The sequence below is a fragment of the Falco rusticolus genome, chromosome 4, assembly GCF_015220075.1.
Source record: "Falco rusticolus isolate bFalRus1 chromosome 4, bFalRus1.pri, whole genome shotgun sequence".
In the NCBI taxonomy this organism is placed as follows: Eukaryota; Metazoa; Chordata; class Aves; order Falconiformes; family Falconidae; genus Falco; species Falco rusticolus.
In genome coordinates this window covers 5520111-5537291 of record NC_051190.1, presented here as the reverse complement: position 1 = coordinate 5537291, position 17181 = coordinate 5520111, and the positions used below count along the sequence as shown (strand labels likewise).

The 17181-nt window shown below is 47.7% G+C and overlaps 1 protein-coding gene across 10 annotated transcripts in view; it reads left to right on the top strand.

Annotated features, from left to right (window-relative positions):
• Positions 1-857: 857 nt before the first annotated feature.
• WNK2 (WNK lysine deficient protein kinase 2) overlaps positions 858-17181 on the top strand; it is a 112410-nt gene continuing 96086 nt past the window's right edge. For all 10 annotated transcript variants that reach the window (XM_037385938.1, XM_037385940.1, XM_037385933.1 and 7 more), the window contains exons 1-2: positions 858-1095; positions 1372-2139. In XM_037385938.1, the coding sequence (XP_037241835.1) occupies positions 1399-2139 (741 nt within the window). In that variant the 5' untranslated portion in view covers positions 858-1095; positions 1372-1398. The remainder of the gene's footprint in view (positions 1096-1371; positions 2140-17181) is intronic.

Here is a 17181-nt window from a genome sequence, read left to right as displayed (position 1 = left end):
TCCTTTTTTCATTTAGCTGGATTTTAATTACTAGACCCTGTGGTGTGGTTGCATGAAGCCAACACTTCAGCGCGCAAGCCTGGCAGTGCCGGGGACCAGAGCCCTTTCGCGAATTCACCCAGCAGCGCTGCCCAAGCTGCCGGGGGGCGCAGCCGCAGCCAGCCGGGCGCCCCCCCGCCCCGCACCGGGGCAGCAGGGCTGGGCTCCCCCGCTCCGGCCCCCCCCAGCCTGGCCCGGCGCCGCCCCCACGGCCGGTGGTCTCCGAGTGCCTGGCGAGCTGCCGGGGCTGGGGAAAAGCCCCCGACCCCAAACAAAGAGCTCCCCGGTGCGTGCGGCGACGCGGCCGGACCTGCCGCCAGCGGGGAGCCCGGCGTCGCTGCGGTCCGGGGCGGGAGTAGCCCCCGCTCGCGTTCCACGCGTGGGGGCTTCTGGCGAACGACGGGCAGGACGGGGCTGGGGCCGCTCCCAAGCGACCCCCGCTCGGCCGCAGCGAGGGCGGGCGGCTGCTGGCTGCGCCCACCCCCTCGCCGGCCGCGCCGCAGGCGGCGCACGGAGCCGCTGGGGGTCGGTCCCGCCCCCAGGAAGGTGCTCCCCGGGTGGGCGGTGCGGGGCCACCTGCCCGGGGGGGGGGCGGCCGCTGTCCGGCCCCCCCAGCCCCCTCCCGCGCCGCGGGGCGAGGCGGCGGCGCGCCCCGGACCCTCCCATTGTCTGGGCGGGGGGGCGGGCCGGGCCGGGGGGGCCGCCCTCCGCCGCCTCATTGGCGGCCGCCGAGCGCCGGTGCCTTAAATGGGCGCTCGCCGGGGAGCGCGTCCATTGACAAAAGCGGCGGCGGCGGCGGCGGCGGGGGCGGGGGCTGGGCCGGGGGGGGCTGCGGCAGGGCCGGGCCGGCGGCGGAGCGGGGAGGCCGGCACTGCGGGCAGGGGCGTGCTGCAGCGCGCAGGGGCGGGCCGCGGGGCCCCGCTGCCGGCTCCCCGGCTCCCTCTCCGCGGCGCGCACACCCGGGCGGGCGCACGCACGGCGGCGCCCGCCCCTTCTCCCCGCCGCCCTTCTCATCCCCGTCCATGGCGCTGAGGGCGGCAGCCCCCCGCTCCGCACGTAAGTAAGCGGCCCCGCCGCGCCTTTGTGCGCGGCCCCGCCCGCCCCCGCCGCAGGTGAGGCGGCCCCGCCGCGCACCTGAGCCCGGACCCTCGCCGGGCCGGGGGAGGGGGGGGGGGTGCGGCTGGCCGCAGCCCTCCCGCCCGGGGCCGCGGCGTGGCCGTGCCCGGGGCAGCGCCGCGCTGGGGCGAGCCCCGCGGCCGGGGGAGCGGTGCCCGGCGGCCGGGGCTGAGCCGCGGCCGTCGGTGCCTCAGGGCGCTGCCTTGCCCCTCGCAGGTGGCGGCGGGGCGGCTCGGCGCGGGCATGGAGCACGGTGACTTCCCCAGCCCGGGGGCGGCGGCGGGCGCTGAAACCTCAGACCTAATGGAAACTGGGGGCGATGCCAGATCGGCACCTCGGCGGGGAGGCAGAGGAGGCGGCGGCCGTGGCGGGTTTCCAGCGACTGCCGAGCCCGGCGCTCCCCCGGCTGCGGAGACGAGCATGAATATTGATGGAGCGGCCGGCGGCGGGGGGAGCGGGGCGGCCGCGGACGCTGCTGCAATGCCGGGAGCCCCGGCCCCGCCGCGCCGCGCCCCCAGCTCCAGGGACCCCAAAATGGTCCATCAGCGCTTCCTGCGCAGGAGCGTGGTGGACTCGGATCAGGAGGAGCCTGCTTTCGACCTTCCCGAGTCAGAGCATCAGCGGAAAATCATCCTGCTCCCGAAGACCCGGCGGATAATCGCGGAGCGGGCGAAGGCCGGGCGCGGGGCCGCGGGGAAGGTGTGCCTGGGGGCCGAGCCCGCCCCCGGCCCTGCCGCGACCGCCGACGAGCAGCGGGAGCCTGGCAAAGACGCGGAGAGGAAAGAGGCGTCGGATGCTTCCAAAGATCAGAGCAAGCCGAAGAAAGAGGAGCCGGAGGAGGAGGCCGATATGAAAGCCGTTGCCACCTCGCTGGATGGCAGGTTCCTAAAGTTTGATATTGAACTCGGGAGGGGATCCTTCAAAACGGTCTATAAGGGTCTGGACACGGAGACGTGGGTGGAAGTTGCGTGGTGTGAACTTCAGGTAAGCCGAGCTGATCCTCTTGTGTGCTGTGGTTTGGGTGTTTTTGTTGTGGGGTTGTTTTTTTTTTTCTGTTTTGTAAGCCTGGGAGCTAAGGGCACCGTGCCGGTGTCATCTCCAGCAGCTCAGCTTTGAGCAGCCTTTATAGCCCCCATCGCTCGGTATCCAGGCTAACTATAGCGCAACGGGCTCATTGGCTCGCAACCCACCACCTTACGTACGCTCCTCCCAGGCTTAACCCTCTCGGGCCCGGGGCCGACCCGTCCCTGTCCCTGCGCCTGCCGAGGGAGCACCGAGCACCCCGGGGAGGGCAGCTGCGGGCCCGGGCTCAGGGCTGGGCGCGAATGACTCGGCGGGCGTTTGCGGGAGCGAGCTGCCTTTTGCTCCGGCTGTAAATGCCTTGTGGTCGTACAGCGGCCGCTGCCCTGCCCCAGCCCCCGCGGGTACCTGGCCCTTGCTTGCTCTGGTCAGGGTCGGCCGGCTCAGGGGCCCGTGCATCCATCGCCTTTCTCGAGGCTGTTCAATAGCAGAGCCGAGCTGAGGTCTAGATCCTTGCGGTGAAGCCAGCCAGCCGCAGCTAACGAGAGCGAAGGGTCAGGTACCCTCCTCAGCCGGTTTGGGACATAGCTGTTGCCCTCTCAGTGATTTTTGTATTTTAACTTCTGTGAAAACGACAGCAGTATATGTTTAATTCTTTTCTTTGTGACGCTTTTAGTGCCTTTTAGGTCTCATTCAAATGGATGCTAACAGTAGTGAGCTAAGAAAAACCCAAGACAGATCTTAAATTTTTTTCTTGAGCTATCAGTCTGAGTTACCCTAATGCTGGTGGGAATGAGAACATTTAACTCCTAGTTATGATTTGGGGGTCCTTATACTCCCACTGGCTGACTGAGCTTTATGATCCACAAGAGCACGAGAGAGTAACATGTAAGTGTGATATATTAAGCCTGAGCTCCTGATCGCTTGTTTATTTTTCTTAATGTTGGCCCAATCTATTTGTAAATAGCTCCTGGCTTGCTGGGATATGTGGGGACAGATGTACAGCCACATCTTTATTCCCTAATGATTTCCTTGCATGATATTCACTGCAGTGCTGCTTGCTTAAGAAGTATGGGGGGCACTTCTGAGTCTGGATAGTCCTGGCTTGGGTGAGACTGGGATGCAGAAGGCAGAGCCCCAGGTATGGCTCTGAGCTGGTGGTAAGGGGGTGGACCCCTTCACCCCCAGCCTGGCAGGGGCCCTGGTGGGCTCGCAGGGGAGGCTGAGGGGCTGCCAAGGGGGTTTAAAGGGGGGTTGAGGGAGGTGGGCGCTGCCAGGGGAGAGCCTTGCGGGCAGGCCTGGGCTTTGTTTGGCTCCTGCTTGAAACCGAATCCCGAACATGTAAGACTTTTACTTTGGCTGCCTGAAACTGGTTTAGGATGGTAGCTGGGATGCTGCCGAGGGAGGGCTCGGCTGCGGGCAGAGGATGCTCAGCTGTGATGCTCAGCTGTCCCAGCAGTGCACCCGCTCTGCCACTGCAGAGAGATTGCCAGGGTCAGGAATTCATCCTGCTCCATTCCCAGTGGATTCCACCAGGGAAATGGAAATAGATGTATTTCCAGTATATTTTCTGTAAAAGAATAGCTTTAACTACAAAAGACTGCGTTGGAGAATGTGGCGTATTGAAATTCCAGTGTTTGGGACATTTGCACCTAAGGAGAGATTGGAAAGGGGAAATTGCAGTGTGAAGCTTACCTGGCGATTGGTTTTCTTCTTCCTGGTGACTCTTGATTACACATGCAGCCAGTTCAAGAATTCCTAGAAATAATCTGTAATAACTTCCTTATTCCCACTAGTTTGATTTAAGCCAAAGCAAATAGAATGCAGATTTTACAACTAGATAATTTCAGTTTAATGCAGAATGTATTTTTGGCCTCCAATTGCTTTAGAGAAATTGGTGTGAATCCATAGAAGTAGGTAAGGGCTGGTGGTTCTCCTCAAACGCTGCTGTCCGAGCGTGTGCAGGTTTGGAGGTGATGCCAGAAGCTGGGTCACGTGAGATGGTGAGTGAATGTTGAAAGCCAGTACTTTGGTCTGGATTGGGAAGGTCCAGCTGAATAACAGAAGTCTCTAATCACCATGGCATTAAAGCCGGTGCTTCTGGGAGGAATTTGCATGAAGGAAGCAGTCAGGGGAAGGTGTGAATGGCTGTGTGTTGTCTTGGGCTTTTTTGACTTGTAGTGTACTCTCAATTCAGCTAGAGTCTTACTGGGAAAAAGTTCAGAGTGCTGTCAAGTAATCGTTTTATTCATGACATCTTGAAAATTTTTATGTAATGTGCTGGTTCGATGTGCCCCTGTTTGCCTCTTTCTCTGCAGAAATTTTAAGTTCAGATAGACATAGCAGAAGACTGAGTGGAAGCAATCGTCACTGTGCTGCTGAAGACAAAATTCCTTCCTCTGCAGTCTCACACCATCAAAACCCATACCTAGAGCCTTTCTGTGGAAAAACTGCAAAAACCTGTACTTTGTCTTCTGGAGACGTACTTGTACCTTGTTACTTTCAGAGCTGGAGAGTCAAAAACTAACAGTATTGAGGTTCCATGCAGGCGTTAATCCTCTGTCCTCGCTCAGCATTTTTTTCAGCCCAGTTGTACTGTTGCCTGTGTGTCTGTTGTGTTTTTTTTTTTTTTTGTCTGTCTGTACAAAGACCTTGCGAGCCGTTCTCGTTCGGTGGTTTTGTTTCATTGAAAAGATGGCTTTAGGGTTCAGAACCAGAATTATGGCTTGGATTAGGGCAGGATCCAAATACTAACCAAACTAGATCTGGGGTTTAGACCTGTCTGAAGATGTAAAAGCTGTAGTCTGATTCTAGCTAGAAAATAAATTTATTGTTCCTTCCTGAAACTGAAGCATTGGAGCAGGATTAGCATGCCCTTGCATTTGGAGGGTTTGCATTCTAAGGTTTTCAACAGCTATAATTAATTTTAATTGGTGGCATACAATTGCTGTGCGGTGAGGCTTCAGCACAACAGTATTTCAGTGTTGCGCTCCTAAGTACAATGTTAGGTCATGAATAAGGAATACAGGCTTTTGGCGATCGGCTGCTGGCAAGCCAAATCATCTTTTTAGTTAAATGAATAGTTTCAAAATCCCCATCCTATTTCCCTTTTGGAACGTGCAGTGAAACTGCAGAAGAGTCAAACTGGATACTCTGTCAAATGCAGGGACCTCATTGGGCTTCATGATTCTTGCTTGGACTGCAGATACTGAGCTTCTGTTTGATTGTATTTAATTTTTAGTTTTCTTTGTTGGAAATGTGGAAAGGATGGACAGTCTCATCCTCTGCTGTTGCTGTACCTGTGGTGGGAAGGTGAGAAATGCCTGGGGGTGAGCACCGCGGGGAAGCCAGGCTTTTTCAGCTGGTTGCCCAAGGCTTGTTCTCAACCCTGCAATACTGGTGCTTAGGTGGATGCTGGTTTCTTCGGGAAGCCTGGTCTCCAGCTGCTGTGTGTGAGAATGCATGGGAGTCCTTGATGCTCCCTGGGGCAGAGCTTGGTTCAGGTATCAGATGTCAGAGGTATCTGGGAAGCTCTGTAAGAGTGAAGGATGGGCAGAGGTCAGCTCTCCTTCCTTGCCTGTATAGCTGAAATTAGAAATCAAGGGTATTTAGAATAGCTCTGACAGCACTTTCCAAATGACCGCCAAACCAGTGAGTCTGTAATGGTGAAACAGCCACAAATAGTTCTGCTGCTCTGAGGTGGCAATTTCTTGTCACTGCACTGGCAGCTGTTCTGCCAAGCTTCTGGTAGTATAGTTCTGTAGGGAAAAACTTAATTGTCTTTACAAGGTAGGTGAGTTATTCCTTGGTTTTATAGGACACTTTCCTTTTTATGTCACTGCCAGTCCTTTCAAACTGCCTGAACCAAAGGGGGGAAAAAATGCAAAAGTTTAAGTCACTCAGATATTGAGGAGTTTAAAATTTTTGGAGGGCACAGATCTTAACTGAGAATTAAGTTCTAACTGTGGATGCATTTAATTTCTGAACACTTCTTTCATTTGATTGATATGCAATATTAATATGGGAACAGATAATTTTCTCGATCTGTTTTTATTCCTTAAATGAGAAGCTCATCCAGATTGGCTGATAGCAGATTGATTATTTTTTTAATATGGCATGAATATTCTAGAAGTACAAGATGAGACTAGACTTTGTTTTAATAAAGGTGAATAAAAAGGGCATTTGAAATCATTAATTCTAGACTTAGTGAAGTTGTTAATTTTTGTTTCTAAGGCTGATAATCTTTCCTTGAAGCAAAATTTCTGGCTTCAGTGGAGGAAAGGAGGAAAAGCATGCAGTTTATTTCCAAGTGTGTTACCTTATGTATGAGAGAAGGCTATGATGCCAATGCACCTATCTTCTTAAGTTTTTAAGCAGTGTTTTTAATCTGATATCCACCTGGAAGACATGTGATAGTTGCTTAAAGCAATACCAAAGGTCCACAGCTGAGGTGGTTTTGTGTAAGCAGATATGCTTGCTTGGTTACAAGTGGGAGCCTGTAAAATGGGCAATGTTAAAGCAAGTTCACTTTGCTCTAACATTGTGGCAAGTCACTTCTGGCAAAATCAATGATGTAGAGTTGAATTGTGTGGAGGGAGGAGGATGTCCTATGCCCCTGTATCAAGAATCCAGGGGATTTCTTTCTGAAAAAGGTAAAGCCTTCAGGATTTTCACTGGTGTGGTAGTTTGACTTCTGTTAGCATCCTTGTTGGCTGACAGCATTTGTCTGATGTGAAAATAGTGACTGATTACTATCTCTGCTGTTAATTTATTGGCTGGGTAAACTTTGTAGTGTAAATGAACAGAGTAATCTAGAAAATCTGTTTGGGACAAGAAAGGAAGGAGATGGTACCTGAAAGCCTGTACCAGATATTGTTTTGTGCTCATTTTAAATTAATTCTGGGACTAATTTTGTCTGTTTCAAGTTAATTCTTGAGGTAGTGGCATCTGTTCAAATTTGAACAATCTCTGTTTTACAGTATAAATATGAAAACATGTGCCTGTGTCACTGGGTTTTGTTAGTATAGCTGTTGCCTTGACATAGAGAAGCAGGGTAGGGATATAGTAGTGAACTATTAATAGACTGCTTCTCAAATTCAGTAAATGAAAGAGCTGGGTCAGGCTTCTTGTTCTGCTTTGGAATCAAGTGACTGTTCTTTTGCTTTTGAGTATGCTTTGCCTAAGGGGTGGCTGTATGCTCTTTTAATCCTGGTTAAACTCTTCACACTGTATGTGTGGGGTCCAGTTGCCACAAGAGGAAATTATTTAAAAGAAGATCAGAACTTGGTGTGAAGGATATTTCTGGTCCCTTTAATCTCTTATCCATTGCTGATGGGGGGAGGGAAAAGTTGATGTTGCAAGCTGTCATCTTAGTAGTGTTTGCACTTGATATGCAGTCTGTCTTGTGTGTAGAACGTGCTTGTATTTATGGTCTGATGCCTTTTTTTTTTTGGTGGTTGGGGTATAACAGAAGTCTGAAGAAAGCTCAGTAGCACTGGTAGTGGTGTGCAAGAACGGGTGGTAATAGCAATTTGGCTGTTGGGTTAACAGTGTTTTTGCATGCTCTGAGTGATTAGATGTGCTGCAGAAGTTGGGAAAAGTGATTCTTGGGAGGGTAGAGACCCCACTGTAAGGCCTGGGTATAAAGGGATTGGTGAGGAGGTAGATGATGATAAATCTCCCATGCTTCAGGAGCCCCAGTGGAGTGGTAGGTTTGGGTGCTGAGAAGAGCTTGCTGCTGCTGTCTGATCAGGGGAAATCCATTTTTAGACTTGCCATGACATAGCTGTTGCCTGCTGGCAGCAGGATCCTTACCTGTGTGTTCAGTAGGCTCTGTGGTAGGTCTGACTGGCCAGAAAACATAAATACAAGGTAAGTGCTGATGTGTGATACCCGTACAGCTTGTAGGCATAGGAAAAGGTCAGCCAAAGGCATGTCATGTGAGATGTGTGACACTTGGCACTCCTGTTGGAAGGGACATCCTCATTGCTCTGCAGTAGGAGGGGTTTGTGCATATAATGTTTGAAGAATATCTGAAATGGTCATGCAGAAGCAGAACTAGTTTTCTTGTTTAAGCTCGTCCATGTGAAATGAAAGTTATCTGGAAATGCAGAATTTCCCTGAAGTGACGCTGCCCAGTTAGTGAGCGTGGGTGCTATCCCATGCTGGCTTCAGTGTGCCCGGGAGCTGGCTTGGCAAGGAGGGGGAAGCTGGGTGTTTTCTGTGGAGCTGCAAAGTCTGCTAGGAACAACCTTCATCCAGTCTCTTGCTGTTCCTATGTAGCTCTGAAATGGAGGAACCAACTTGCCGCTCTCCTGTTGCCCTTCTACCTGCTCTGAAATGAGAAGCCTGCCTTTCTGCCAGGAGTGAGGTTTTAGAATTAAATTCTGTGCAACAATAAATGGCTGCAGCCTCTTCCACAGTGGAGTCTGGATCAGTTGTTAGAACTGCAAGATGATAGATACTTTCACATCTCTGCTGGACCTGGTGTGATGATTTTTCTTTACATTCAGAGAGAGAGAAGAGCCTGAGCTCCTCTTTGCCTCCATTTCACTTGTGCAGAGGAAATAAGAAAAAGGCTTTTATCAGTTGGTGAAAGCATGGCCTGTAAAAAGGGAGGTGTGCAGCCTCGCTCTCCGTACCTCTCTTCTCTGCCCTAAGAGTACTTGTAGATCTTTCTAAATCCAGTTTCCACATAAACAACAAAACAGTTTTGTTAGACCTGGTCCCTTGCTCTGGAACGGACTAATCTTCAAACCATAAGCAGCTTCCCATATCTCTGAATAAAATCTCATTTTCCTCCAAAGAAATGAACTCCACACCTCCTTTTGGCATGATGCTTGCCCAAAACAGCTTGCTGCTTGGGGAATTTTGTCTGTTCTGAATTTACTTGGGTGCTACATAGCTTCGGAGCCATCCTGACTCTCACCTTGCAGATGATCATGCCCACATAAAAGGCACAGAGTCTGGCATAAGGAGGAGATCGCAGGTCCTGCCTGTTCTCCAGTGTTTCCTGCAGTCACCTGTGTTGTGGACACAAGGTTCAGTGTCACTGAACACCTCTAAGCCTTATGGAGCATCTTAGTTGCTAGTGAGTTGTCTGTAGGGACTGAGGAACTTGGACTGAGCTCTAAATCAGCTGGCAGTAAACGTGTACCAGAATTTTTCTAGAGTGACTGTTCTGTTTGTTAGCAGTGACTTGGCTTACTCCAAATATGTGCAGCGAGTGCTGTGTAGTGATATCCCTTCTATTCAATCCCTGAAATAAGTGAACTTGCAAAAGTATTCATCTTCATTTTTGGAAGATGCTCCATCTCAGGCTTCAGTTGGTCTTACATACCTGGGTTTTCCATTCACTGTCATCTCAACAATGCTTATTAAATAATATTGCCCCTACTAAACACGCCAGAACCTGTCTAAGCCCACTGTGGCTACTGCTGTGTTCTTCTGAATAAGTGAGTTTCTGGAGCTGATGGATTTCTTCCTTCTCAAGAATCTTCCACATAAGTGCATGTGCATTTTAATTCGTATCAGGTGTCACAGTGTACACAATCAGATTTCCAAAAGTGATTTACTGGAAAATAATTGTGCTAATACAGCATAATGGCTGTATAATAAGGTGGTTAAATACACAGTGGGAGTAATGGGTAAAATGTAGACTCCCATAATATGGCATTTCGTCTTGTTTAAACTATCAAGGAAGGAGTAACTTAAGACCTAATACCATCTGTTCTTCAGTTGTTTGCCACAGAGGGATACAAAACACTTATTCATGAACTCTGAGGAAAACAGATAGGAGAAAACAGGCTCAAATAACATTTGTGGGGTTTTTATTCGGCCATTTTTTGCAAATTAAATCTGATCTTCATTTCTGACATCTCAAAGGAAAACTAAACATGCTTTAAGTACTATTTGATCCCGTTACAAATCTTGGCAGCACTTTACCAAAGTTAATTTGAATTTTAATGTAACTTTTGGTTAGGTAATTAGTTAAAATTGCTTTGATTCCTAGCTTTTTCTAAGAAAATGAAAACCTGAAAGGAAATGGGCATGTTTGTGTTACACACCAGTCTTTTTTTTAATTTTCTTTTGCAATGACTTTTTTTTTTGGGGGGGGTGGGGGGGTGGGGTAGGGAGAGGAACTGTACCATAGTTGCTTACTAAAGCTATCGGTTCATCTTACTTAGACTCTGAAAGTCCTGCTGAAGTCCAGGTCTCCTGAAAACTACTTCCAGGGCTTTTGGTTTCGTCTTAATCCAAGATAATTTGAATATAAATATGTATGGGTGATGGCTGAATATTTTTTTTCTAGTTATGTTTATGCTTTTGGGAAACTCTTTTCCATTAACTTCTCGGCAAAGTATGTGCCTTTAATAAACTGTGGTTCTGTACCAAGCACAGTAATGTTGTTCTGTGTATTCCTGTATTAATAAGGCTTGTCCAAATGCCATTGTTGGTGTGTGTCAAGTGCTTACAACTGCCTGAAGCCCACTAAGACTGATCAGATGAAGGAAAGTCTTTTCTTTAGCTAAATAATAATAAACCCCCATATTCTATAAAATAGGTTTTACTAAAAAGAACAAATGACAGTTGGCCATCTCATAGAGAACTGGGTGTTTCTTTTACAGAAGCAGTATAAAACAGGCATTGCCTAGGATTGCTTCTGAAATGGATGTTCCTTTCTCACTAGTACATGCTTGAAGGATTAAAATTAGGGTGTTTACTCCAGATCTTTGCACAATAAGCAGCTTTCTAACATTGTTTTTGCTGTCTGGATTTTTTCAGTTTAGAGCACCATTTTGGTTGACCCGTTGTACTTGCTGGAGCCAATACAGCTGTGGTGGCTGACTGAGCAGAATCAATTCCGTCTGTTAAAATAGAACGGGGGTGGGGGGTGGGGGAATCACAAAATTCCCCATGTATGTATCTCATCGCTTCAGGCCCATGCAGTGGTCTGCTGAAATGTGATAATATCTAGATCTTGTAAAACCAATGCAAAATAGGTTTGTTTTGTTCTAGCTTTACTGATTAATTAAGACAAATTGCCATGATTATGTGCATTTGAATGTTTTGTATCTTACAATTGTCAGAACAAACACTGATATAAATGTAATAAAGCAAGTGTTGTGCTAATAAAATGGACTTGCTTTTCTCTCAGTTACAATAAGACTTACATTGCCTTCAATTACTAATGGAGGATGAGAATATCTTACCCTTTGGCAAACAGCGTGATCGTGACTAACATGGGTGGGTTTGCATGTACTGAGTGTTTGTGCATATAGAAAATTGTAGAAGCAGAGAAAATACACAACTGCTTGTATTAAGCCAGAGGATGTAGGGTGAAGTGCATATAGAAAACTGTAGAAGCAGAGAAAATACACAAGTGCTTCTACTAAACCAGAGGATGCAGGGTGAAATGAGTTGGTAAGAATGACCTAGCGCAGCCCCTGTCAGCCCAGCTGGGCTCCTTCCTTTCCAGGGTATGTTCTTTGTGTGGTGTCTTTTGCACGTGCTTCTGGGGATGTAGCATCAGTCCCCTCTAGGCTTCTGAATTTTTTGTGCACAAGTTGTAGTATCTTGTGTAACACCTTTCATTGACCTTAATGAATTTCAGAAGTCGCTGTGGCAGTTGGTCCCAGCCAAAGCTCACGATCTCCAGGAGAGGCAGTTGGGGACGGGAAGGGGGAGAACATCATGCAGTTATTTGGGAGTTACTTGTATTGTGAGGGTTAATTTGAAGCTCTTGTACTGCTGTTCCAGGAAACAAATGGGTTGTTTTCTGTAACTTCACCCTAAAAGGGGTGAGAGGAGAGAGCTGCTGCCAATAATCTGCTTGTCCTCGGATGTGTGGCAAACTCTTGAACTGGACTGAAGTTATCTAAAGCAGGTTTGAGCTATAAATTCTTCTAGGCTGCTGAGAGCTTCTGAGCCTCGTTGGTGTCAAGTAGCAGAGATCACTTGGTCTTTAAATAGAAGGCTTGCTTTGCGGTCTCCATTTCAGACCTTAAGGACTGTCTGCTTAAGCTGGTCTCAGACCTGCAGCGGGTGGTGAACTTGGGCACCCAGGATGGGGAGCACAACGGGGGGAGCTGCCTCTGCTCCTCGGGCTGTGGCTGGGAGCAGCGTGCCCATGGTGAGGGCTCCGTCCTCAGACATAGAACTGGCTGCCAGGGTGGTGAGACCTGTGGCTAACCACTCTGCTGACCTGTCCAGCAGGCTCCAAAGCTTCCTCCTGAGAAGGGCAGAACCTCCTGTCCTGGAGCCGTGAAGCTGCAGGAGGTGTTCCTCACCCTTCCCTTGGCTGTCAGTGCAGTAGTGCAGAGGCTCTGTAAAGGCTCTGCTGACTGTTGCGTTGCAGCTGGGAATTTGGAATGGATCTCCCCTGTTCACCTAGCTCCTTCGGTCAGAGCATTGCCCTTGTGGGAGGGGAGGTGGGCAGGACCTCTTTTAGGTATCACGTAAGAGGAAAGCGGATGTTGTTGCCTGGCTCTTGCCCAGTGCTGTAGGTGCGTGCCACAAATGCTCTTGGCCTCAACTGTTTGAGGAATGGATGGACAGTTTGTTTCTGGGTCCCATCTGCATTCATCTACAAGGCAGGTGCTGAACTAAGTTGAGACTGAGGCCATCTGGGGTGGAGGCAAGAGACCTTTGCTTTTGCAGGCACCTCAGCTTAAGGAGAGGCAGAGTGCCCCAGTATGCTGGCAGCTGGAGGGCTGGGTGTCAGAGCTGCAAATGCTTTCGGAAGAGGGCATTTGGACCCAGGTCAGTGGTATGCCTTTCTTTAATAGTCTCATGTTAAATTAAGCCAACGGGATAGATTCCCGTGTGACAGAAGATACTCCTATGAAGGCGCCCTGTGGTGTCCTCTAGGCTATAGGCAAGTCTTTAAATCCTTGTGTATGGAAGAGGATTAAGCTGCCTTTCAAAATATAGAAGAAAAACTTACAGCAAATATCTGTGGTTGGGAGAGGGAAAAATGAAGTGAAACCTCTTTTTAACACTCTGGGATAAATGTTAGATGTTCTGTGAGTTTTTGGTTTTTGTGGCTCGACTACTTGCATTCCTGTTCCCTCTCCACCCCCTGCTGTGCATCGGCACCTGGGCTTCTCCCATGGGGGGCTTGTGGTATGAGAGGGAAAAGGTGGCTGTGCTTCCAGAGATAATTCTGACATCCCATGCCATGAGAAATAGTTAATACTTCAAATGTGTGTGATCTGAGATGTGTATCTGTGTACTTGGATGAAGCCAGCAATACAAGTTTTTAACCACTGAAGCTACAAAACTATTAGAAACAGCAGTTCTTCCTCTAAGTAACACCGAGGCATTAAATGCAAAGCTTTGTTTATTAAAGTACATGTATAGTTTTTTTAGAGTCGTGTCTCGGGATGTTTGGGGGAGGGGGAGAGAACAGGCTATAGTGCTCACTCACGTGGTCTTCAAAGAAAATTTTTCCTCTAAATAGCTTTGGGTTTGGGCTCTTCCGTGAGACAGGAGACCCTTGAGATGATGGACTCTGTTCAAAAGCAACTGTTGCGAATAAATGGGTTTGTGGATGTTGGCTGTTGTCACGCCACTAGCTAACTAGCTATCTTTTTTTTTTTTTTTTTTTTTTGTGGTGCTGCTGAACAACAATTCAGTTTGTAAGGAGTCTTGCGGGGGGGTGCAGCTGAGGCTGGGAGGGGATCTCTCAGCATGGAGGTGGTGATGGAGAACTGAAGCTGGAGGGCCTGTGCCTGGGGGAGCTGGCTTTGCCTGAGCAGGGCGTACCACCACGTACACGGCTGGCTGACCTAGGGCCTGGGAACGAGATCGGTGTCGCTGCTAAATCCCAGACTCTTGGTGTGAGGGTGTGACTGATGCTGATCTGGTTTTGATACTGATTGGGGAAGGATTACAGGGTGGTTCATCAACCCATTATTGCATTCCTTTGTGCATTTTTAGGAGTACTTTATTAAAAATGGATGCTACTTCATAAAAACTTTCCAGTAGGCTTTTAAAGAGCAGTTTAGTGTCTTTCCTTCTCATTTCTCTTCTTCCCTGTCCTCTACCACCACCCCAAAAGTTACAAGGACAGGGTCCTGCTCTTCAACACCTTCTGCACAGCCCCAGGGTGTGTGCAAATACACCTGTTCTTTTTTCACATCCCTTTTCTTTAGAGGGTCATCTTCACAATCACTTTGATCTCAAGGCATGGTTTCACCTGACAGTCTTCCATTTGTGCAGGGTGTTTCCTTAGGTGGCAGTTTTGTGCAGTGATGAGAGCGTCAGGCAGGGACGGCTGTGGTAGCTTTTCATCTTTTTGAAAATCCTGATGAACCTGAGATGGAAGTCGGAATTTGCAGAGAAGTAAGGTAGCATCTAGCGAGACAAGATGAAAAGGCATTTTATAAGCTCTTAGCAATAATTTTTAGTTTCTGATTCTTGGCAATGATTGATAGTTGTAGTCTTTCCTACTGCCTTGTTGATGCTTAGCTACTCTAACTCTGATGTTGCAATTAATGATTTAACAGTACACATGCTGTAGATTTTATCAAAGCTTTTTTAAAAAAAGCATTTGTCTTAGGTGTATTTTACACATGCTTTATCTGCAATCCTAGTTGCATTACTTCTGATTTTTAGAGCTGAAACTGTAATTTATGAATTCTGTTAAGAGAAAGGAAAAAAGCTATTAAAACATTTCTGCTAAGCTAATTTTTGTGTGCAGAGAGAGAACTCTGTAAATTCTTATGAACTGTCACCTTTGTACCTTAAAAGATATGTAGCGTATAGTTCAAAATGGATTTCTGTCAGCAGGATAGCTAATGAAATCATCTTGCAGTTGGAGTCCTTGGTACCTAATAAGATGTGAACTCCCTGTGAAGCTGCTTCTCACAGTTTGGTTATTTTTGACTGTGCTTTTCTGTGGATTTTACAGCTACTAGGGTTGTGCTTTTTCTGCAGTTTCTCCTCCAGTGGGGGCAGCTAGGGAATTTCTCTTTCCCTTTTATATCAATTTTCCCGAAAATTGAAAGTTGCTTTGTTTCTGTGAGTCACTATTTACTGGCTAAATGTATTGCAGACAACAGGGGAGACATATGGACGCAGGTAGCATCAATGCAGTCTTATTTCTTGAAGAAACAAAGGCTGAAAAACAACCTTTGGTTTGTTGTTTTCTTTGTTTTTTTGACAACCACTAGAAATATCTAGAAGGGATGAGTTTTCTTAGTCTTGTCTCGCTGTTCTGTGAAAGATGCCAAAGCCCCAGTAACGAGGCCGAGGGCTGCAAGGAATGCTGCAGGCATGTGGCCAGCAGAGATGCTGCTCAGCATCCTGGGGGATGGGGGTGGGGGTGGTGTCCCTGGGGGATGGGGGGGTGCCTGGCCAGGAGCACGCTGGAGCGGGGCAGCATGCCTCCATCCTGCTGGCAGCAGGGCCAAACTTAGTTATAGGGCTTCTACAGCGCTGCAAAGAGCTCGTTTGTGTCATAACGGGTGGGTGACTAGGCAGTGTATATGGAGGATGCCGCGGAGCACCTCGGACCTGCTATAGGTAAAACCCACTCTGTGTATCACCCTGGCAGCAACTCCGAACAACACGTGTTCAGTTCTTCCATCAACTTCGCACAGTTCTGCATGTATTTTCTCAGGATACATACGTAAGGGTCAGAATGGACTGTAATCTGTGACAAAGCAGGGTGTTTAATTGGGGGAATGGAAAAACGGAAGGACTGGTTTAACTAGAAGTTCTTAAACGTGCTAAAATGTTAATTACTCTTTGAGGTCTAAGGCAGGTAAATAACTGGTCGTGAAAGCCTGTTCACTTGTTTTAATGAGATTTTTTTTTTTTTTTTTTTTTTACAAAACAGCTGCATACTAAATCTAAGGTGCTTGTGTACCAAAGGTTTAAAATCCCTGAGCCAGGGTTTAGGCATTTGTTCCAATAAGCGTTATATTCAGTCAGTGTTTTAAGCATACTATGTATTTTGAAATGCAGTAATATTCCCAGAGCAGCAGCTTTTATTCTTAGGTCTGCTCAGAATTACCATGCAAATTTACCTGGGTTTAAAATAATTCTGTGCACTGATAGTGGTGTGATGATAGCAGGTCCCAAGAGTGTTATTTCTCTTGCGAAATTAAAGTAAACAAACAATGTTTTTAGTTGAAGAGGTAACAAAAGCAACTGTTTAACTACATACGGTGTACAGTCGGCAGTATGTAAGCCTGTACCAGAGCTGTAATCTCCACAGAGGAAAATACAATGCAAAATTAGCATATTTTTAAATTATATATATTTTGTAATGCAGCTGGAGAGCCTGTGGTTCAGTTCATTAACTTCTTAACCCTAGATGTGGAGGTGAAAATACATGCTCAAATACAACCCTTGCTTTTCAGAGGAAAACCCAGTAATTCTACCTTTCTCTAAGAAACCCTTTTAAGGAACGTTATACCTGCTATCTGGGTTCATTTTGTAGCGTTAAGCCTTGTTAAAGAGCTGACATGGGATGTATCTGGTAACAGTACTCAAGTGGAGTGGGGAATTCATTAAGTAATGGCTGTGTTGTGATTTGATTTAGATCACTTTGGTCTCACCTGTTGAGCTGCTGTTTACTTCCATATTCATGGCAAGGGTTCACTGTTCACTTAGTCTTTGCTTACTGCATTAGCTGAAAGGTGGATGTGAGAGTTACTATAAAAAAAAAAAAAGCCCAAATGTGCAATAGTAATCATAATAAGGATAAAATGTTTGTACAGGTGTGATAAATACAAGAATCTAAAATTGTCAATGTCCTCCTAAATTTAGCAACTATTAACTAAGATCATTGCAATGAGTATTATTCTTCATTAGAAGACCCTTTAATCTGGGTTTTTAAAGTTAATTGCAGTATGTGGCACTCTTAATCGTGGTGCTGCAGAATAGATAATGTGCTTCTGGTAGGCAAAGCATGCCTGAATGATTAAAAAAAATAATATATATCTTCTTTAGTTTGTAAATTCTCAAGTGCTTTCTTCAAAAAGTAACTGGAGTGGT